This window comes from Nerophis lumbriciformis, linkage group LG35, assembly GCF_033978685.3.
Source record: "Nerophis lumbriciformis linkage group LG35, RoL_Nlum_v2.1, whole genome shotgun sequence".
In the NCBI taxonomy this organism is placed as follows: Eukaryota; Metazoa; Chordata; class Actinopteri; order Syngnathiformes; family Syngnathidae; genus Nerophis; species Nerophis lumbriciformis.
In genome coordinates this window covers 21,159,689-21,183,656 of record NC_084582.2, presented here as the reverse complement: position 1 = coordinate 21,183,656, position 23,968 = coordinate 21,159,689, and the positions used below count along the sequence as shown (strand labels likewise).

The window sequence follows — 23,968 nt, the reverse complement described above, 5'->3', positions numbered from 1 at the left end:
TTAGGCACCGACTAGTGGTGAGTATAGGGAAATAAAAGGTGATGTTTTTCTACACGTTCAGATTGCTGCACAGACACACAACTCTTAACATGGCAGAAGTGTTGCAAAAGTCATGTGTAAAAAGACAGCCAAACAGGGTTCCTGCTTCACACAAATCTAAACACACACATTTTTTATACACACACAGAAATCTAAATACTGAAACACAATTTAAAACACACACACGCAGATCTGATTACACACACTCACACAGATAAGGATACTGTACCGACACACAAATTAGTACACGGAATCATGAGTCCTGTTACAGACGCACAAATTGAGATACGCATTTGCAAATAGTTTTGCTACTGTAATACTTCCATAGTATGGACACTAATATATTAGTGAGGCAGCTGATGGTTCTGATAATACAGAATGTATTATCTATGAATATTGTATTGTTTTTCTTACCAACTACAAACAATATTTCTTATCTAGAAGTTTGTTTTATCTTTTTAACAGGCATGTTTAATGTTAAAATTGTGGTGTTTTTTGGGGTGGTCAAGCACAGATTAAATATTTTTCAGTGCATTTCAATTGGCGAGGCCGCTTTAATATGTGAATGTTTGGAGTTATGAGCTTAGTCGTGGAAAGCAATGGGCTGGTAGGTTGAGTTACCGCTGTACTTACAGTATAAAACCTTTGTAGGACTCAACAATAGACAAGACATTAAGTCGAGTTGTTGAGTTGAGTTGAGTTTGTGTTTATTTCGAACATACATGCATACAACATGATACATCACAATTTCCAGTTTCTGTATTCAACATGTTCGAAATGGAGTAGGAACAAATCATACTCAGAAGTGTAAGAAAATATTGAACAGCACAGTTATCATTATCAGCTCACTGCTAATGTTAAATGAAAAAAAAATAATTGTACAATAAACATTTATTATCACATGAACACACACACAAGTACTAAAAATTGGTACAGTTAAGTACCTGTATTGATTCTCAGGTAGCATGAGTTGGTACCGTATCGGTTCAGATGTGAAAGACACTATCACACATGTGCCCTCCCCTCCCAGAGAGTGACCAACAGACCTGCCAACAACCATGCTTTTTGACCCCTGAACACAGTTCGCACGCCTTGCCGCGCTCTATGTGCGTACCGCACGAAGAACAGTCCCGAACCCGACAGACAATGCTTCTGTGTCGAGCACACGCCACACATGGCTCCCCATTCAATCTTGTGTTGCACGACATGCACATCCCAAAAACAACCTCTGTGTGCTCCCAACACTGCCAGTGGTTGAAAATCACTAGCCAAGAGGACTTAGAATGTACTTGGATTTAGTGTTGTCCCGATACCAATATTTTGGTACCGGTACCAAAATTATTTCGATACTTTTCGGTACTTTTCTAAATAAAGGGGGCCACAAAAAATTGCATTATTGGCTTTATTTTAACAAAAAATCGTACGGTACATTAAACCTTGTTGTTCCTTGTTGCAATTTTGTCCTTAAATAAAATAGTGAGCATACAGACAACTTGTCTTTTATTAGTAAGTAAGCAAACAAAATCTCCTAATTTAGCTGCTGAAATATGCAGTAACATATTGTGTCATTTATCATTCTATTATTTTGTCAAAATTAGTGTTAGAAAATGAATTATTAATCTACTTGTTCATTTACTGTTAATATCTGCTTACTTTCTCTTTTAACATGTTCTATCTACACTTCTGTTAAAATGTAATAATCACTTATTCTTCTCTTGTTTGATGCTTTACATTAGTTTTGGATGTTACCACACATTTGGGTATCAATCCGATACCAAGTCGTTACAGGATCATACATTGATCATATTCAAAGTCTTAATGTGTCCATGGACATATATCCTGAGTTTATAAACATAATATAATTTTTTTTTAAAAGAAGATGTTGTGATGCCAAAAAATATCGACGTAATCATAGTATTATCGACTAGATACGCTACTGTACTTGGTATCATTACAGTGGATGTTAAGTGTAGATCCACCAATGGCGGTTGTTTACATTTTGACGCCGGTGAGCTACGGTGTGTAGTGAAGCATGTTTAGCTATTCCTCGTCCTGCAGGATGATACTTGTAAGAAACTTACTTTATCTGTCGCCATGGATGCGAGGATTGGTGATTTAGAAGTAGTACTTTTCAGTATAGGGGTATAGTACCGAATATGATTCATTAGTATCGCGGTATTATACTAATACCGGTATACCGTACAACCCTAGCTTGGATAGGTTTGACAAAAAATATTTATTATTTAGTTATAATCAAATTGTTTTCCAAATTTACCATTAAAAAAAAAAAAAAACATCAATAAATGTCACTTTTGTTCTGACAGTTGTTTACTACAAATCATTTTGTCATCATGGAGATGCTTTTCCCCAATCCTTTGTATTGACCAACGATTGGATAAAACATTTTGATGATTGTTTGTGCATCATTATCTATTATAACCATCATCAGGCAGCACTCCAAGCAGTAACCAGGGCTTCACCAGCGACTCCTTGCTTTCGCCGTCACTCTCTCATGACGTAAACATTACCGATGATGTGGGAGAAGGGAAGGAGCGTCACCCGTATATGACAAAGGAGCTCAACAACTCTTTTGAAGATTTAGAGCAGTTTCTCTCCGAGATAGACTGGGATCAGCTGGACAGCAGCACTAAAGACTCTTGCTTTGACCCGGAGCTAAGCGGTGATAGGGCCACTTGTCAAGAGCTGGAGGAGGAAACCTTTTCAGACCTGGAGATGAGGGCGCTAAAACAACACCTGAAGGCAATTGTCAAAGACATACATATAGCCATTGGTGAGTTTGAAGAGAGAATGGAAGCATATGAAGTGGCACACTCAATAATTCCATCTCTTTATTTTAGAGCAACTTCTATCACTTTGTTTGCTGTCCTTTGAGTGTCTGAACACGGCCAGCTATAAGGACTTGTGCCTGGCCAGCATCGAGGAGTCCTTTTTCATGCCCCTATGGAGCGCCTTGCTTGCTCTTTTCAGGTAATTGCTTTCTCTTAGCTCTCGAAACTGCTGTTTGTCTCGCATAGGTGGCTGCTTTGAAATTACTCGCGTTGGAATGAGCTCTTCCTGGTTCAACCATGTCAGTTTGACCGCACTTAATGGACGCACACACACCCGGGCGACACAGTGTCCCACGTAGCACACCACGGATTCCCCCTATGGATCCACAGCCACCAGGTTTTAAACTTGAATATTATCTGCTCATGCAACAAATATATTATCATTAGAGGTGAAAATCCTGGGGTGACGATTCGATTCAGAATCGCTTCTCGATTCCACACGATTCTCAATTCAAACTGATTCTGCAATGTATTGTTTGGTATATTTCAATAAAACCTTTTCAAAATGACATCTACACATAGCGAATAAGCAGGGAGATGGCCTAAAAAATATTTTTTAAAGTTTATTCTTAAAAAACCATACAATTTGTTTGTAAAAGTAAAAATATATACTTAAACATCTGCTTGTAGGGATCAGAATCGAAAACTGGTTGTTGTTGAGAACCGGCTCCCAGGTTTTTGATGATTTGATACCTGTCGGCATGCACAACATCAATTAACAGATTTCAATTATTCACGAGAAATTAAAGCAACAGGGCAACTTGCAAAGTGGATTTTGCATCAAATACTAGCATAAACATCAGCAGACACAGCATGTGATAACGTGGAATCACCACTAGCAGCAGTGGCAATGTCTGCTGTTAAAACTGCAGGTAACTAACAGACTATCAAAAGATTTGCTTAATTTTCCGCAAAATAATAGTTAATTTTAATAGTCGATGGTTGAAAAATTGTACAGTTGTACTTGACTTGCTTGTAGTTGTCTTTGACTGATGAAATTGTACTTACTTTTGAGCTCACAGCATGTATACTGTATTAAATTTTTTTTAAATAAATACTTTTCATTTCTATTTGAAAAATGTTAAACACGGGGCAGTGCGGCTTGGTTGGTAGAGCGGCCCTGCCCGCAACTTGAGGGTTCCAGGTTCGATCCCCGCTTCCTCCATCCTAGTCACTGCTGTTTTGTCCTTGGGCAAGACACTTTACCCACCTGCTCCCAGTGCCACCCACACTGGTTTAAATGTAGCTTAAATAGATGTAGATCAGACCTGGGCTAATTAAGGTCCGGGGGCCGCATGAGGCCCATTAGGCTTTTCAATCTGGCCCGCCGGACATTCCCAAATACATTTTTTAGATCTTTAAGATGGAAACTGTAGCTGCCATTATGATGTGCAACAATGTTTTCAAATGACCGTAAGTCTTGAACTATACAGAGTATAGTGCAAAATCTGCGCTTTTGCATGATATACTAGTTACTATGGTAATATAGTTAGTTACTATGGTAATCTAAGTCACAGCAGCTAAGATTAGGCACCAAGCAGTGTGGGTGGGGAACATTTCCACAGAGTGTGTCCAGAGCGGCCAGCCTGAAATGCTAGTGTCATGGACAGACGCCGAAGGAGATTTTTACAACAAAGTTGTAAAGCTTAGTGATATATCAGATATATCAGATTGTAGGTGGGTTTTTTTTACCCTTCTCATTCATATTTCGCTGTGTTTGTTGCATTTTTGTTGCGTTTTTCTTGATTGTATAATATGTCGATCGGGAGGGGGTGTGGCGTTCATATGTGGGTTAATATTGTAAATCCCACAGTCTTTATTTTCATGTTCATTCTAGGTGTCTCATTCAGTAAAAAAAAATTAAAATTCCATTCCGTTTAAGGCGGTCTGTCATAACGCTTTTAGCATTCAATCAGACATTACTTTGAGGTTTTGTATTAGTGTTCCTTAAAATAGATATACCGGCCCCCAGACACATTTTTTTCTCTAAATTTGGCCCCTCAAGTCAAAATAATTGCTGATGTAGTTGAGAGTCTCAAGGGAAAAGCACTATATAAATATAATTAACTTAATTTCATGTTACGTAACATTTTTGTGTAATTGTCATTTGTCAAATAATTAGTTATGTTGTAATTTGTTTATTACTACAGTACAATATTTTATTATAGTTATTTTCAAAACAAAACATTTTTTCTGGCGCCCCATCAAGGCTGTGTGTCTTTTAAGGAAGGCCTCACTGTTTTGTACGTATACTCATGTTTTTTTTCTAAACTAAACGGTGAATCAACTTTTTTTAAATCCTTTTATCCAAATGAGAATCGATAAGAGAATCGACGAAGAACCGAACAGTTAAAAGCAGAATCGAAAATGTTTATCCATTTCCATCCCTATCTGCTTGTCACCTTGACTTATGATTTCAAAGCAAGTTATCCATCAATTTGTGTGTACAAAAATTAAGTAATCAAATGCATATGCAATTGTGTCATAATATGAGGCGATTATACATTTATATTCATACATTCACTGTTACAAGTGTCAAGAACACAACATTTCTAGAACTTTGGAGAGAAAATAATTTAACATGTGATCTCTGCAAAGTTGTTTTGTCGTCATGTACACTTGATGTTTCTCGTCATTGTTGTGGATGAAGTGATCTTCATGGCCAACGTTGAACAAAAACCTCAGCAGCAGAACATCAAAGCTTGACTGAAGTCTGCCAGAGAGAATGTGAAACATTATGATGAGTTTTAGAAGTTAGTCAACTTGAGCTGTTTGGTCTTTGTTTAAAAAAGGAAGGGTGATTCAACCCCAGAGGTAGTGATGTTACAATATGCATCATGCTAAGGTGTTTTGTTGTTTCAGGACCATAAAATAAACTACACTATATTGCCAAAAGTATTCGGACACCGATCAAAATGATCAAAATCAGGTGTCCTAATCCCTTGGCCAGGCCACAGGTGTATAAAATCAAGCACTTAGGCATGGAGACTGTTTCTACAAACATTTGTGAAAGAATGGGCCGCACTCAGGAGCTCAGTGATTTCCAGCGTGGAACTGTCGTAGGATGCCACCTGTGCAACAAATCCAGTCGTGAAATTTCCTCGCTCCTAAATATTCCAAAGTCAACCGGCGGCTTTATTATAAGAAAATGGAAGAGTTTGGGAACAACAGCAACTCAGCCACGAAGTGGTAGGCCACGTAAACTGACAGAGAGGGGTCAGTGGATGCTGAAGCGCATAGTGCAAAGAGGTCGCCGATTTTCTGCACAGTCAGTTGCTACCGAGCTCTAAACTTCATGTGACCTTCCAATTAGCCCACGTACAGTACGCAGAGAGCTTCATGGAATGGGTTTCCATGGCCGCGCAGCTGTATCTAAGCCATACATCACCAAGTCCAATGCAAAGCGTCGGATGCAGTGGTGTAAAGCACGTCGCCACTGGACTCTAGAGCAGTGGAGACGCGTTCCCTGGAGTGATGAATCAAGCTTTTCCATCTGGCAATCTGACGGACGAGTCTGGGTTTGGGGATTCACAGGAGAACGGTACATTTCGGACTGCATTGTGCCGAGTGTGACATTTGGTGGAGAAGGAATTATGGTGTGGGGTTGTTTTTCAGAAGTTGGGCTTGGCCTCTTAGTTCCAGTGAAAGGAACTTTGAATGCTCCAGGATACCAAAACATTTTGGACAATTCCATGCTCCCAACCTTGTGGGAACAGTTTGGAGCAGGCCCCTTCTTCTTCCAACATGACTGTGCACCAGTGCACAAAGCAAGGTCCATAAGGACATGAATGACAGAGTCTGGTGTGGATGAACTTGACTGGCCTGCACAGAGTCCTGACCTAAACCCGATAGAACACCTTTGGGATGAATTAGAACAGAGACTGAAAGCCAGGTCTTCTCGACATCAGTGTGTGACCTCACAAATGCGCTTTTGGAAGACTGGTCGAAAATTCCTATAAACACACTCCGCAACCTTGTGGACAGCCTTCCCAGAAGAGTTGAGGCTGTAATTGCTGCAAAAGGTGGACTGACATCATGTTAATAATGATAAATGGGTTATACTTGTATAGCGCTTTTCTACCTTCAAGATACTCAAAGCGCTTTGACAGTATTTCCACATTTACCTATTCACACACACATTCACACACTGTTGAACCATATGGGTTAGGAATGGGATGGCACTTCAAGTTCATATGTGAGTCAAGGCAGGTGGCCAAATACTTCTGGCAATATAGTGTATTTTGAGTTTTTGAAAAATAAAGAAGTCAGCTATTAATACAGCTGGACAATTAATCAAATTTTGATTTCGATCTCGATTATGGCGTCTCACTATAATGAAAATTCAATAATCGAACTAAAACAATTAATGGGCCGCGCAACATGCATGCAAATTCCAGAGCTTGTAACGGTGAAACAGATGAGTGAGCGTATGAGTGGAAAAAAAAGACGTCTCTCACCATGGTTAGTACTTTTTATTCTACACAACGCTACTTAATAATCACTAAACTAAAAAAAAAAGTAAGGCATATATTTTCTGCATTGAAATACATTTTCTTTACTCGTTAAGCTGAGAACAGCACACTTCCCCCCTTCACAATAGAAGTTCGGTGCGCCACATAACTGTCTGATAACGCTAACAAAATAAAGGTTTAAAAAAAGTACCTTACACAAAAATAATGGACTTAAAGCACTTATTGATACATTTATTCTATTTTTTGCTTTGGCCTAAAATACTGGTCAAAATTGTCCGAAGATGTGTTGCACCAATAAATGTAAGGATTTTTCCATTTAATTAAGGAATTGTTTATCTGTGTTGGCCCTGCGATGAGGCGGTGACTTGTTCAGGGTGTACCCCGCCTTCAGCCCATAGAGGGACAAGCGGTATAAAATGGATGGATGGGGCATTTTATGCAATTTTATTTGACACAAAATGTACACACTCTATGGTGGTAAAATAAGTGTGAAAGGTAAAAAAAAACAAAAAAAAACCGGAATTAAAAACAGTTAAACGGAAAAACTTAAATTAATTGGTATATATATATATATATACCGTATATATATATATATATATATACTCCGGCTTCCTCCCACCGCCAAAAACATGCACCTGGGGATAGGTTGATTGACAACACTAAATTGGCCCTAGTGTGTGAATGTTGTCTGTCTATCTGTGTTGGCCCTGTGATGAGGTGGCGACTTGTCCAGGGTGTACACCGCATTCCGCCCGAATGCAGCTGAGATAGGGACAAGCGGTAGAAAATGGATGGATATATATATATATATATATATATATATATATATATATACAGTATATGTATGTGTGGGGGAAAAAAATCACAAGACTATTTCATCTCTACAGGCCTGTTTCATGAGGGGGTTCCCTCAATCATCAGGAGATTTTCTCCTGATGATTGAGGGAACCCCCTCATGAAACAGGCCTGTAGAGATGAAATAGTCTTGTGATTTTTTTTTTCCCCACACATACATATATTGCGCTCTACTACGGTATCGAGCACTATTTTTTGGATAACCTTATTAAGACATATATACAGTATATATATTTCTTTTTTTTAATGTATTTTTATTTTACTTGTGGTCTATTTGTTACTAATTTGTAACTGTTTAATAAGCCAAACCGCAGCTCAGAGTACCCACCCTTTTTGGATTCACTCGAGGGAGTACTTGAGAGTGCGCCCCCGGGTGATTCCCTCGTTCTACTGGGGGACTTCAATGCTCATGTTGGCAGCGACAGTGAAACCTGGAGAGGCGTGATTGGGAAGAATGGCCGCCCGGATCTGAATCCGAGTGGTGTTTTGTTATTGGACTTTTGTGCTCGTCACAGATTGTCAATAACAAACACCATGTTCAAACATAAGGGTGTCCATATGTGCACTTGGCACCAGGACACCCTAGGCCGCAGTTCCATGATCGACTTTGTAGTTGTGTCATCGGATTTGCGGCCTCATGTTTTGGACACTCGGGTGAAGAGAGGGGCGGAGCTTTCTACCGATCACCACCTGGTGGTGAGTTGGCTGCGATGGTGGGGGAGGATGCCGGACAGACCTGGCAGGCCCAAACGCATTGTGAGGGTTTGCTGGGAACGTCTGGCAGAGTCTCCTGTCAGAGAGAGTTTCAATTCCCACCTCCGGAAGAACTTTGAACATGTCACGAGGGAGGTACTGGACATTGAGTCCGAATGGACCATGTTCCGCGCCTCTATTGTCGAGGCGGCTGATTGGAGCTGTGGCCGCAAGGTAGTTGGTGCCTGTCGTGGCGGTAATCCTAGAACCCGTTGGTGGACACCGGCGGTGAGGGATGCCGTCAAGCTGAAGAAGGAGTCCTATTGGGTTCTTTTGGCTCATGGGACTCCTGAGGCAGCGGACAGGTACCGACAGGCCAAGCGGTGTGCGGCGTCAGCGGTCGCAGAGGCAAAAACTCGGACATGGGAGGAGTTCGGGGAAGCCATGGAAAGCGACTTCTGGACGGCTTCGAAGCAATTCTGGACCACCATCCGCCGCCTCAGGAAGGGGAAGCAGTGCACTATCAACACCGTGTATGGCGAGGATGGTGTTCTGCTGACCTCGACTGCGGATGTTGTGGATCGGTGGAGGGAATACTTCGAAGACCTCCTCAATCCCACCAACACGTCTTCCTATGAGGAAGCAGTGCCTGGGGAGTCTGTGGTGGGCTCTCCTATTTCTGGGGCTGAGGTTGCTGAGGTAGTTAAAAAGCTCCTCGGTGGCAAGGCCCCAGGGGTGGATGCTTAAGGCTCTGGATGCTGTGGGGCTGTCTTGGTTGACAAGACTCTGCAGCATCGCGTGGACATCGGGGGCGGTACCTCTGGATTGGCAGACCGGGGTGGTGGTTCCTCTCTTTAAGAAGGGGAATCGGAGGGTGTGTTCTAACTATCGTGGGATCACACTCCTCAGCCTTCCCGGTAAGGTCTATTCGGGTGTACTGGAGAGGAGGCTACGCCGGATAGTCGAACCTCGGATTCAGGAGGAACAGTGTGGTTTTCGTCCTGGTCGTGGAACTGTGGACCAGCTCTATACTCTCGGCAGGGTCCTTGAGGGTGCATGGGAGTTTGCCCAACCAGTCTACATGTGTTTTGTGGACTTGGAGAAGGCATTCGACCGTGTCCCTCGGGAAGTCCTGTGGGGAGTGCTCAGGGAGTATGGGGTATCGGACTGTCTGATTGTGGCAGTCCGCTCCCTGTATGCTCAGTGCCAGAGCTTGGTCCGCATTGCCGGCAGTAAGTCGGACACGTTTCCGGTGAGGGTTGGACTCCGCCAAGGCTGCCCTTTGTCACCGATTCTGTTCATAACTTTTATGGACAGAATTTCTAGGCGCAGTCAAGGCGTTGAGGGGATCTGGTTTGGTGGCTGCAGGATTAGGTCTCTGCTTTTTGCAGATGATGTGGTCCTGATGGCTTCATCTGGCCAGGATCTTCAGCTCTCGCTGGATCGGTTCGCAGCCGAGTGTGAAGCGACTGGGATGAGAATCAGCACCTCCAAGTCCGAGTCCATGGTTCTCGCCCGGAAAAGGGTGGAGTGCCATCTCCGGGTTGGGGAGGAGATCTTGCCCCAAGTGGAGGAGTTCAAGTACCTCGGAGTCTTGTTCACAAGTGAGGGAAGAGTGGATCGTGAGATTGACAGGCGGATCGGTGCGGCGTCTTGAGTAATGCGGATGCTGTATCGATCCGTTGTGGTGAAGAAGGAGCTGAGCCGGAAGGCAAAGCTCTCAATTTACCGGTCGATCTACGTTCCCATCCTCACCTATGGTCATGAGCTTTGGGTTATGACCGAAAGGACAAGATCACGGGTACAAGCGGCCGAAATGAGTTTCCTCCGCCGGGTGGCGGGTCTCTCCCTTAGAGATAGGGTGAGAAGCTCTGCCATCCGGGGGGAGCTCAAAGTAAAGCCGCTGCTCCTCCACATCGAGAGGAGCCAGATGAGGTGGTTCGGCCATCTGGTCAGGATGCCACCCGAGCGCCTCCCTAGGGAGGTGTTTAGGGCACGTCCGACCGGTAGGAGGCCGCGGGGAAGACCCAGGACACATTGGGAAGACTATGTCTCCCGGCTGGCCTGGGAACGCCTCGGGGTCCCAAAGGAAGAGCTGGACGAAGTGGCTGGGGAGAGGGAAGTCTGGGCTTCCCTGCTTAGGCTGCTGCCCCCGCGACCCGACCTCGGATAAGCGGAAGAAGATGGATGGATGGATAGATGTTTAATAAGCTATATTTAGAATTTTGGTAGTACAATAAATATTAATGTTTTCAAATTAATCAATAATAGTGTAATTAATTGTGATTACAATATCAATCAAAACAATCATGATGAATATTTTTGCCATAATCGTCCAGCCCGAGCTATTACAAACCCCGTTTCGATATGAGTTGGGAAATTGTGTTAGATGTAAATATAAACGGAATACAATGATTTGCAAATCATTTTCAACCCATATTCAGTTGAATATGCTACAAAGACAACATATTTGATGTTCAAACTGATAAACTTTTTTTTTTTGCAAATAATCATTAACTTTAGAATTTGATGCCAGCAACACGTGACAAAGAAGTTGGGAAAGGTGGCAATAAATACTGATAAAGTTGAGGAATGCTCATCAAACACTTATTTAGAACATCCCACAGGTGAACAGGCAAATTGGGAACAGGTGGGTGCCATGATTGGGTATAAAAGTAGATTCCATGAAATGCTCAGTCATTCACAAACAAGAATAGGGCGAGGGTCACCACTTTGTCAACAAATGCGTGAGCAAATTGTTGAACAGTTTAAGAAAAACCTTCCTCAACCAGCTATTGCAAGGAATTTAGGGATTTCACCATCTACGGTCCGTAATATCATCAAAGGGTTCAGAGAATCTGGAGAAATCACTGCACGTAAGCAGCTAAGCCCGTGAGCTTCGATCCCTCAGGCTGTACTGCATCAACAAGCGACATTAGTGTGTAAAGGATATCACCACATGGGCTCAGGAACATTTCAGAAACCCACTGTCAGTAACTACAGTTGGTCGCTACATCTGTAAGTGCAAGTTAAAACTCTCCTATGCAAGGCGAAAACCGTTTATCAACAACACCCAGAAACGCCGTCGGCTTCGCTGGGCCTGAGCTCATCTAAGATGGACTGATACAAAGTGGAAAAGTGTTCTGTGGTCTGACGAGTCCACATTTCAAATTGTTTTTGGAAACTGTGGACGTCGTGTCCTCCGGACCAAAGAGGAAAAGAACCATCTGGATTGTTATAGGCGCAAAGTTGAAAAGCCAGCATCTGTGATGGTATGGGGGTGTAGACATGGGTAACTTACACATCTGTGAAGGCGCCATTAATGCTGAAAGGTACATACAGGTTTTGGAGCAACATATGTTGCCATCCAAGCAACGTTACCATGGACGCCCCTGCTTATTTCAGCAAGACAATGCCAAGCCACGTGTTACATCAACGTGGCTTCATAGTAAAAGAGTGCGGGTACTAGACTGGCCTGCTGTAGTCCTGACCCGTCTCCCATTGAAAATGTGTGGCGCATTATGAAGCCTAAAATACCACAACGGAGAACCCCGGACTGTTGAACAACTTAAGCTGTACATCAAGAATTCCACCTGAGAAGCTTCAAAAATGTGTCTCCTCAGTTCCCAAATGTTTACTGAGTGTTGTTAAAAGGAAAGGCCATGTAACACAGTGGTGAACATGCCCTTTCCCAACTACTTTGGCACGTGTTGCAGCCATTAAATTCTAAGTTAATTATTATTTGAACATCAAATATCTTGTCTTTGTAGTGCATTCAATTGAATATGGGTTGAAAAGGATTTGCAAATCAATTGTATTCCATTTATATTTACATCTAACACAATTTCCCAACTCATATGGAAACAGGGTTTGTAGTTTAATCTTGGGTTGTCCTTTGGTCTTCCAACAAGACAAGGACATTCAACATACATCAACGTTTGGCAATAACTTTCTGAAGGACACTAGAATCAAAGTTGTTGATTGGCCCATCTGCATGCAGACCTAAATCCTATGGAGAATCTGTGGATGAGTTGAAGGTTATAGGGTTAATGATCTGATACCAAGCAATTTAGATGATCTTGAAAAATGAGCTAAAATTCCTCAGCAAACATGCCAAACTCATTAGAAACTACCAAAACACATTATTTCCACTTTTTACTCAAAAAAGCTATATCATTGACTACTAATTATTAAGGGGCTAAGAATTTTGTTCATTACATTTTTTTGACCTTTTTTTTTGTTTCAACTCAGCAAATCAATAAAAATTTTAATTTGGCTGTATGCAAATGTTGTTTTTTCTTTCTTCTGTCTTCATCAGTGACTGAAGTTATCGGTACTTATGCATTACTGACCTGAGCTTTAGATGTTGAAAGTAATTAGTGTATGAAGTGATTGTGTGAGGACATCTAGTAATCTTTAACATGGAGGACAGCGGACCAGTTCTTTCATTGACCAGTAGATGGCGTGAACTCTCTTTTTTGATGTTTCACAGTGGCAAATAATACCTTTACATACAATATGTATACATTTCAGATTATTTGAAAGAGAAATACCCATTCTAAACTTGCAATTTCATAAAGGCATAGGTGTAACTAAAATATGAATAATTATTTATATATGGTATTATTGAGCTATGGGCAAAGTACATCCTGCTGGCTGGTTATGAGTTTTAAATTCATCCAACTTGCCCAAATATTGTTTTTTTCATCACACAGTCAGGAGATTGAGGGTTCGACCATCATCTCTATGTGGAGTTTGCCTGTTGACTGTGGAGTGAGTTGGTTTTGGCCGTGTACTCTGACTTCCTCCCACATTCCAAAAATATGCACAATAGATTAATTAGAGACTCTAAAGCGTTTGAATGAGTTGAATCGTTGTTAGTATAATTGTACCCTCTGATTGGCTGGTGACCAATCCAGGGAGTACCCCACTTCTTACCTATCCCAGTCAGCTGGGATAGGCTCCAGCTTACCTGTGACCCTGGTGTGGACATGGCTATAGATTATGGATGGATGATATAGACTGTACCGACTTTGTCATGTTTCATTTTTTTGTTCACGTTTATCTTTTATTTACTTTTTGTTTCAGGAAGGTCCACAGGGAAAGAGAACTCTCATGTGAGATTCGAATGAAACTCTTTCAGGATGTTTCACCTCTCGATTTTGGTGTACCCTTGACACTGTTCCCCCTGGACCCTAACACACTGAAAGGTTCTTACCCTTACGAGTGTGCTGTTCAAGAGCTGAAGCTTCTTACAAAAGACTTCTGCCCGCAAAGAAAGTTGGAATGTATTGGTAAGATTTTTTTTAATATTTATTCTGTAGAAATACAAATAGCTCAGGTAATGGGTGAGTACCCACAGGGAAGTCTAGCTACTCAAGCACAATGTCTAATTAAAGTTAAAGTACCAATGATTGTCACACACACACTAGGTGTGGTGAAATTTGTCCTCTGCATTTGACCCATCCCCTTGTTCATCCCCTGGGAGGTGAGGGGAGCAGTGGGCAGCAGCGGTGGCCGCGCCCGGGAAGCATTTTTGGTGATTTAACCCCCAATTCCAACCCTTGATACTGAGTGCCAAGCAGAGAGGTAATGGGTCCCAAAGTAGCGCCATCTGCTGGATTGAAAAAGTCATTACATTTGAGTACAAAGCACAGTATTCTCTCGATCATTGCAGGGGTTAAGGTATAAACTGCTTGTGGAAGGTGAATTTCTGCAAAGTAGGGATACTATGTTATGATTTATTTAAACATTATATACAGTACAAGCCAAAAGTTTGGACACCCCTTCTCATTCAATGTGTTTTCTTTATTTTCATGACTATTTACATTGTAGATTGTCACTGAAGGCATCAAAACTATGAATGAACACGTGGAGTAATGTACTTAACAAAAAAAAGTGAAATAACTGAAAACATGTTATATGTTCTAGTTTCTTCAAAATAGCCACCCTTTGCTCTGATTACTGCTTTGCACACTCTTGGCATTATCTCGATGAGCTAACTCCTTCAAGACTGTTGGAAAACCATATCAGGTGACTACCTCTCAAAGCGCATCGAGAGAGTGCCAAGAGTGTGCAAAGCAGTAATCAGAGCAAAGGGTGGCTATTTTGAAGACACCAGAATATAAAACATGTTTTCAGTTATTTCACCTTTTTTTGTTAAGTGCATATCTCCACGTGTTCATTCATAGTTTTGATGCCTTCAGTGACAATCTACAATGTAAATAGTCATGAAAATAAAGAAAACGCATTGAATGAGAAGGTGTGTCCAAACTTTTGGCCTGTACTGTACATTTAAAGTCTTTATAAGCCCTCTACACAGCTTTAACAAACTTAACACTTCTTATGCTCCTAAACTCTAAAACCTAAGCAATTTTATTATGAAACTTCAATGGATACTCAAATTTGTATGTACTCAGTGGTATTTTATTATTAGCAATGCACTGAGATCATAGTAAGTGAGCACAAAGTGTTGAAGAAACACTATTTTTCAATGAAACAAGGGATTTTTTTGTGATAAAAAGTGATGGTACTGATTTATAGTTCCATAATTGAATGATATATCTTCCTAGCCTAGTTGTAGCCTTTTTCTTGAATCAAATCAAAATCATCAAATAATGCAATCAAATTGTAAATATTAATCGTTCAGGAAAAAGCAAACTAAAAAAACTATACTGTCTGTGCTCTTGCATCCTCTGCAAGTTTTGTGTGTTTTGTAAGGGGTGGACTGGCTGAACATCCAGAGGGTGTCCGTTTGGATACATTGTAGTCATCTGTGACCATATATTTTTCACCAAGATACATTCCTACTACGGATGCAACTTTGTCAAAATCTCACAGTACAATATTGTCACGGTATTAAGGCCGCGGTACGATATTAATCTGGTATTGTCCACATAAAAAGGCTTGGTAATAATGTCATAATGTGTAAAAGGAAGTGATAGGAATGTTTATGATAAACACACTTACTGTAATTGAACATAAACATAATGCTCAAATGTTGTAATCAAATGTATTACTACCAACATGTATTTCTAAGTGCAAATAATTGTGCGGGCACATCAACTGTTTGATGTGCTTTCTGAGAAGTCCCTGCAGTAAACATTTTTTATTATCGATTTGGAAAATGCCGTTTCTCAGGAAAAAGCTGACTGTTAACTAAATCAACCATTTATAAATACAAATTAGTGAAGTGAAGTGAAGTGAAGTGAAGTGTGAAGTCACTTCACACTTCACTTCACTCACTTCACTTCACTTCACTTCACAACTGTTTGATGTGCTTTCTGAGAAGTCCCTGCAGTAAACATTTTTTATTATCGATTTGGAAAATGCCGTTTCTCAGGAAAAAGCTGACTGTTAACTAAATCAACCATTTATAAATACACATTAGTAGACTAAATGAAACTCTTCAACATTTTAATAATATATATACCCCACAATTTAATGTTTAGCCTCACTGGGATCAAATATATTTTCCGGGTGTGGTTTATCAAGTTTTCATATTATTAGTATTCCCCGTGGTGTCCGCGCTCCCACTGGGAGCTTTCCCTCCGCACGGTGGAGACGAAAGTATGCAGTACGCAGATTTTATTACCACCGCCAAAGAGGTTCTGTTTTTGCCAGGGTTTATTTGTCTGTTTGTTAGCAACATAACTTAAACAGTTATGGACAGATTTTGACGAAATTTTCAGGAAATGTCCGGTAAAAAAATCCATCTACTACGAAGACACTTCTCTCGACTGCTTCCTCTTTTTCACCCCTTTATGGCCCCACACCCCCACCTTCCCCAACCAAATCTGCACTGTGCAAAGTATTTTGGGAGATATAATTTAGTTTGAGACTGCCCAATGCAAAAGCGCCAGAAAACACTACTCACCAAGTTTTCGTTTGATACCAACACATGTCACGGCATTAATGTAAGTATTTTGAAACTGCAATACCGCAGTATCTACCACACCGTTACATCCCTAGTTCCTACTAGTAGGTATTGGTTTAGTTTTTCCTTCTATTACAGTGAGGACATTACGCCTGATCTGCGCTTGTGCTGAAGACTACAGAGGCCTTCACGAGGTGGATTCAGCACCCAGTACAGCTGCCATGTAAGTAAATAATCAGTTCTGGCATGTTCTTTTATGACGGCAGTCATGTGGGGAAAAAAGTATTAAGACTTTTTTTGTGAAAATGTAAAGGGAGAATTAAGGCTTGTCTTCTAAAGACTACTGTAGTGCACTTGAAGATTCACTTCTTGAAGGCAAAACCTTGGTTATCTGAGAATGGCGAGGCTTCTTATTAAAATGAGAGGTTTTTTGATGCCGTGACTCCCCTAAAGTTGAGTGTGAACATAATTTATAGAGCAGGGCTGTAAAGGTTTCTCTGTCAGGTCTAATCATTGACCGGTTAGATGTGGCCCAGCAGGGGTTGTCCAAAGCTTTTTATCCCCCTACAGAGTGCCCCTTACTGGCCAGGCCTGAAACTGGGTCGTCCTGTCTAGTTTTGGAACTGACCCAGGACCCAACAAGAAGCCTAAGCGAGGGAGAGATAGGGTTTGTGGAATTCAGGATAAAGCACTCAGTGTCAGACAAAGACTCAGTGGGTCATGATGTAGAACACACATTTCTGCATAGTCAATTTCAATTGTCTTCCTTTCAACATATTTGAAACATTGGCAAATGATTGAGCACAGTGAACTGCTCCTCTTTTGTTAATCTCTGGGAGCATTGGCATCTATATTTTATCAAGTGAACAATGAACACAAAACCCTCTCTGAGTGCCAGTAGTTGTTTGAGATTTCATAGGACAGTTGATCAAGTTAGTAAACTGAGAACCACATTTTAAGAATTTGATGAGTTGATGCAACCCATAAAACTGCCAGGTAGGGATGGGTACTGAATTCCGTACTTTCATAGGTACGGACCAAATTCCATCAACACTAGTAACAAATACTACTGCCACTTATACAATGGAATGAAGAACAATGTTACCTCTAAGAGTTTTACAGTGGAGTCTTTATAAGATCATAAGTTGTCAACATTGCTAGAACAAAAACTATCTACACCGGTAACTTGCACATTTACTTGTGACTTTGGCAATAAACATACAGTATAAAATGCAGCATAATAAAGGATCTTAACCCTTTTGGAGCTCAAAGTTAATGTCGTCAAAAGCGGTCGACCATGTATGAGACCTCATGACCTCATAATTTTTTTCATACATTGAAGACATCAGGCATTGTGATTTTTCCGTCTATAGTCGGAAATCCGTCTTTATCGCTGTAAAAATAAAAATAAATATTTTCTGTTTTTTTTAGTTTTTTCCGACCTACAATGTGTGTTAAAATCTTGATCCGTCTCTTTGCCATACCTGCCAACAACTATGGTTTTCCCGTAATGAGTACGGTTTTTGATAATCTAGTGATAAAAACTATGGTTTTCCATTAAAAATTATTAACTTAAAAATCGAAGCTACGTAGCGAAGCAACTCGACAGGCAGGGGACAAAACATACGGTACACATAAATGATATTTGGTTGGTTTACTATGATGAGTTACGATTGGTTAAGATTAAGGCAAAACATTACAGATAGGCCAATCAGAGGCAAGATAGGGCGAGTCATCGAACAAGGATGGGAAATCGCAACAGACACATTCCAAATGACGACGAGAGATTCAGAGAAGAGAAGAGGGAATATTCAAGCGGGCGATTTATATATTAAAAAAAACTATTGGAAGATGGCAGAGGGATTCTCTTCCTTAGATTTTTCTTTTAGCGATGTAGACGACACCCAGGAAACCCACAATGTGTCTACTTGTCCAAAACATTCATTTTAATTGTTTACCATGTAAGCCCAAATCAAAACTGCTCTCGACATGGAAGACATGGAATACACATTTAAGAACACACATGGTTGTGGCAGATATGTGATGGCTTTTACTATAGTATAGCCTGTCTAAATGCTAAATTTAATTTTCATTGGTGTTTCAGAACAAGACAGTAGCTGACATTTTGTTCATTATTTCTACTGTTTATATTTTGACTTTGAATAATTTAACCATTTTGAAACATAAACAACATGAATGCAAGATATTTGTTATTTCATGCTATAAATCACAAATGGCTATTCGGAGAAAGGAAGTTAGCTAATAGAATAAACATTGTTTGTACTCTTTATGACTTTTGCATTTGGAGCAGTTAGAAGTGGCGAGGGAGTCAAAGAGACAGAAATTGGCTATAAAATCCAAGCAGAATCTACTAAAGCACAAACAAAAAGGAAAATGTAAGCTGCTCAGAAATTTGCCAGGAAGGCTCTTGTCAGAGCCATCAGAGCAAAAATGCCAAAGTAATGTGTGAATGAACCAAAGTAATGTGTAAATAATGTAAATGACTAGATAAACCATCTGTGGCTGTGAAGTGAACATTAGTAACGTTGTAAATACTGTATAGAGTAGGCTAACCCATGTGGTTCCTGTGGATGTGAACACAAGTTGTAATTATTGTAGTGACTAAATAACATAGTGCCTGAAACAGACAGTGATTCATTTGGATGAATGGGGTATGTATTTATGTCAACTCTGTTGTAAATTTTTCACTTCTTTAAACACTAAAACATCTTTAAATGGTGCTTTTTTTGCTCATTTTACTCATTCTGAAAAACCAGGAGCTTTGGGGGGGTTGCCCACCTTACATACAACCTTTATTTAACCAGATAAGAAACCCATTGAGATCAAGATCTCTTTCACAAGGGTGACCTGGCCCAGAGGTCAACAGCACATGTCACAGAGCAGTTTCAGAAAAGTAGTACGTTAAGACATACATTTTAAAATGCATAAAAGAGAACTGTAAAACAATAAAGATTCCATCCATCCATCCATCCATTTTCTACCGCTTATTCCCTTTGGGGTTTCGGGGGGCGCTGGAGCCTATCTCAGCTACAATCGGGCTTTTTTTTTAAAAGGGCAAAGATTTGCACCTTTTAAAAACACAGGCAATGTGCAAACGTCTCTCGCTGTCTGTCCCTCAGGATAGAAGGGAAGGCTCCAAATGGAAGTAGTTCAGAGAGTTTCAGTTTCGTCTGCAATGCATTCCATGGCAGAAAGGCAGAAATGCCAAAAGCCCCCAGAACCCTGGCTTATTTTCATTCTTTTTCATTAAGTTCAAATCACATGCCTGAGACATACAAAATAATTGAGGTAACATTTCTCTCTCACCCTGTACTATGCAGCAAATTTTCAAGTTTGGGGAGAGGGCAGCTGCGTCCACATGCTGCGTCAAACAGTTTATTATTTCAAAAGCCAGACAAGGTAAAATGACAAATTAATTAGACGTCATGTTATCTTTACAAAACAAAAGCACTCAATGCTGCAAGCCAATCAACCCAAGTCCAGATAATGTCGACTCAGGCTACAGCTGAGAAATGAAAATAATCAAAAATGTCTGTAATTGGATATTGTGATGAAAATCTTCAATTAATTGAGTAATTACATTTAGAATAGTACTGCAACTTATGAGCACAATGTGTTTCACGATCTAGCTCATAACTCAAAATACTAATATCTCAAAGCAGACCCGCCCATTGAAATTAATTTAAAGAGCTCAAAGAAGATGAGAGAGGTTTTGTGATCAGTCAAAAGTGAAAAATACATTATGGTGAAATGTTTGCACTGTCAAACAGAGCTAGCATTTCACAATAGTGTAGTACTCCATCAATGATACGACATTACCAAAAATCATCCTGCATATTTAGGGGCAGCAAACAAATAGAAACAAAGTAAAAGTCTAATTTGGCAGCTAACGTCATCTTAAATCAAATGTTTGACTTGTATAACAAATTATTTATTTAACACGTGAGGACATGTTAGCATCACAGTGTTAATGTTGACGCTAACACGTTGTTAAACACCCCTCCTCTAATTAATGCCTATGCAAATGTGTATGTATTAAATTGTTCAATAGATTGTCTTTCACTTTATCATACTATATTAGTCGTTATTATCTATTTCCTGGTTCATTTTCATCTGGCTACACACTTGTTAACTCTTTTTTAATGTAAGTAATACATAGTTGTGCAAATGTGCAATTTCAATGTTATGTGCATTTCTTCTTCTTATTTTTTTAAAACATTTGTTTATTGGATTTGTGACATATACAGTCCAGAAATATAATTAAACACATGTCAAATGTTCTTTTTTTTCTCCCCCCAACAAATAACCCACAAAAATTATATATAAAAAAACATGCATCAGTCAAATAAGTACAGGAAAATATTGACAGGAAGCCACAGACAACTGCATTCCTGATACAATACACTAAAGCACCAGCAAAATGGACTTAAACCGAATTGACAAACTGATCCGGAAAGCCGGCCAAACTATTGGCACGCAGTTGGAGGCGTTTGTGTCAGTGAGGGACAGGAGGACACTGGACAAACTTCTCGCCATCATGGACAATCCTGCCCACCCACTCCACCAGACAATTGAGGGACAGCGGAGTTCATACTCCAACAGGCTCCTTCAGCTTCGTTCCCACAGTGTTCGATTCAAGAACTCCTTCATTCCGCACTCCATCCAGCTGTATAATCACTCGCCATACTGCAATAGATGATTTTTGTCTATTACCTGACCGCTTCTACACAATAATCAATCAATCAATCAATCTTTATTTATATAGCCCTAAATCACAAGTGTCTCAAAGGGCTGCACAAGCCACAACGACATCCTCGGTACAAAGCCCACATACGGGCAAGGAAAAACTCACCCCAGTGGGACGTCGATGTGAATGACTATGAGAAACCTTGGAGAGAACCGCATATGTGGGTAACCCCCCCCCTCTAGGGGAGACCGAAAGCAATGGATGTCGAGTGGGTCTGACATAATATTGTGAGAGTCCAGTCCATAGTGGATCCAACATAATAGTAAGAGTCCAGTCCATAGTGGGGCCAGCAGGACACCATCCCGAGCGGAGACGGGTCAGCAGCGCAGAGATGTTCCCAGCCGATGCACAGGCGAGCGGTCCACCCCGGGTCCCGACTCTGGACAGCCAGCACCGTGGCATCCATGGCCATCCATGGCCACCGGACCTGTGCCCCCCCCCCCCTCAAGGAAAAGGGGAGCAGAGGAGAAAAGAAAAGAAACGGCAGATCAACTGGTCTAACAGGGGGGCTATTTAAAGGCTAGAGTATACAAATGAGTTTTAAGATGGGACTTAAATGCTTCTACTGAGGTAGCATCTCTAATTGTTACCGGGAGGGCATTCCATAGTACTGGAGCCCGAATAGAAAACGCTCTATAGCCCGCAGACTTTTTTTGGGCTCTGGGAATCACTAATAAGCCGGAGTTCTTTGAACGCAGATTTCTTGCCGGGACATATGGTACAATGCAATCGACGAGATAGGACGGAGCTAGACCGTGTAGTATTTTATACGTAAGTAGTAAAACCTTAAAGTCACATCTTAAGTGCACAGGAAGCCAGTGCAGGTGAGCCAGTATAGGCGTAATATGATCAAACTTTCTTGTTCTTGTCAAAAGTCTAGCAGCCGCATTTTGTACCAACTGTAATTTTTTAATGCTAGACATAGGGAGACCCGAAAATAATACGTTACAGTAGTCGAGACGAGACGTAACGAACGCATGAATAATGATCTCTGCGTCGCTAGTGGATAAAATAGAACGAATTTTAGCGATATTACGGAGATGAAAGAAGGCCGTTTTAGTAACACTCTTAATGTGTGATTCAAACGAGAGAGTTGGGTCGAAGATAATACCCAGATTCTTTACTGATTCTCCTTGTGTAATTGTTTGGTTGTCAAATGCTAAGGTGGTATTATTAAATAAATGTCGGTGTTTAGCAGGACCGATAATCAGCATTTCCGTTTTCTTGGCGTTGAGTTGCAAGAAGTTAGCGGACATCCATTGTTTAATTTCATTAAGACACGCCTCCAGCTGACTACAATCCGGCGTGTTGGTCAGCTTTAGGGGCATGTAGAGTTGGCTGTCATCAGCATAACAATGAAAGCTAACACCGTATTTGCGTATGATGTCACCTAGCGGCAGCATGTAAATACTAAAGAGTGCAGGGCCAAGAACCGAACCCTGAGGAACTCCGCACGTTACCTTAACATAGTCCGAGGTCACATTATTATGGGAGACGCATTGCATCCTGTCAGTAAGATAAGAGTTAAACCACGACAAAGCTAAGTCTGACATACCAATACGTGTTTTGATACGCTCTAATAAAATATTATGATCGACGGTATCGAAAGCAGCGCTAAGATCAAGAAGCAGCAACATAGATGACGCATCAGAATCCATCGTTAGCAGTAGATCATTAGTCATTTTTGCGAGGGCTGTCTCCGTAGAGTGATTTGTCCTGAAACCGGATTGAAAAGGTTCACAGAGATTGTTAGACACTAAGTGTTCATTTAGCTGCTGTGCGACAATTTTTTCGAGGATTTTCTAAATAATTGAAAATCACCATTTGTGATTTATAGCATGAAATAACAAATATCTTGCATTCATGTTGTTTATGTTTCAAAATGGTTAAATTATTCAAAGTCAAAATATAAACAGTAGAAATAATGAACAAAATGTCAGCTACTGTCTTGTTCTGAAACACCAATGAAAATTAAATTTAGCATTTAGACCGGCTATACTATAGTAAAAGCCATCACATATCTGCCACAACCATGTGTGTTCTTAAATGTGTATTCCACGTCTTCCATGTCGAGAGCAGTTTTGATTTGGGCTTACATGGTGAACAATTAAAATGAATGTTTTGGACAAGTAGACACATTGTGGGTTTCCTGGGTGTCGTCTACATCGCTAAAAGAAAAATCTAAGGAAGAGAATCCCTCTGCCATCTTCCAATACCGTAGTTTTTTTTAATATATAAATCGCCCGCTTGAGTATTCCCTCTTCTCTTCTCTGAATCTCTTGTCGTCATTTGGAATGTGTCTGTTGCGATTTCCCATCCTTGTTCGATGACTCGCCCTATCTTGCCTCTGATTGGCCTATCTGTAATGTTTTGCCTTAATCTTAACCAATCGTAACTCATCATAGTAAACCAACCA

The 23,968-nt window shown here is 40.7% G+C and overlaps 1 protein-coding gene across 2 annotated transcripts in view; it reads left to right on the top strand.

Annotated features, from left to right (window-relative positions):
- The window catches only part of vps9d1 (VPS9 domain containing 1), an 83,844-nt gene that overhangs the window by 51,047 nt on the left and 8,829 nt on the right, over positions 1-23,968 (top strand). For both annotated transcript variants that reach the window (XM_061927986.1, XM_061927985.1), the window contains exons 11-14: positions 2,489-2,830; positions 2,898-3,027; positions 13,997-14,202; positions 16,923-17,007. In XM_061927986.1, the coding sequence (XP_061783970.1) occupies positions 2,489-2,830; positions 2,898-3,027; positions 13,997-14,202; positions 16,923-17,007 (763 nt within the window). The remainder of the gene's footprint in view (positions 1-2,488; positions 2,831-2,897; positions 3,028-13,996; positions 14,203-16,922; positions 17,008-23,968) is intronic.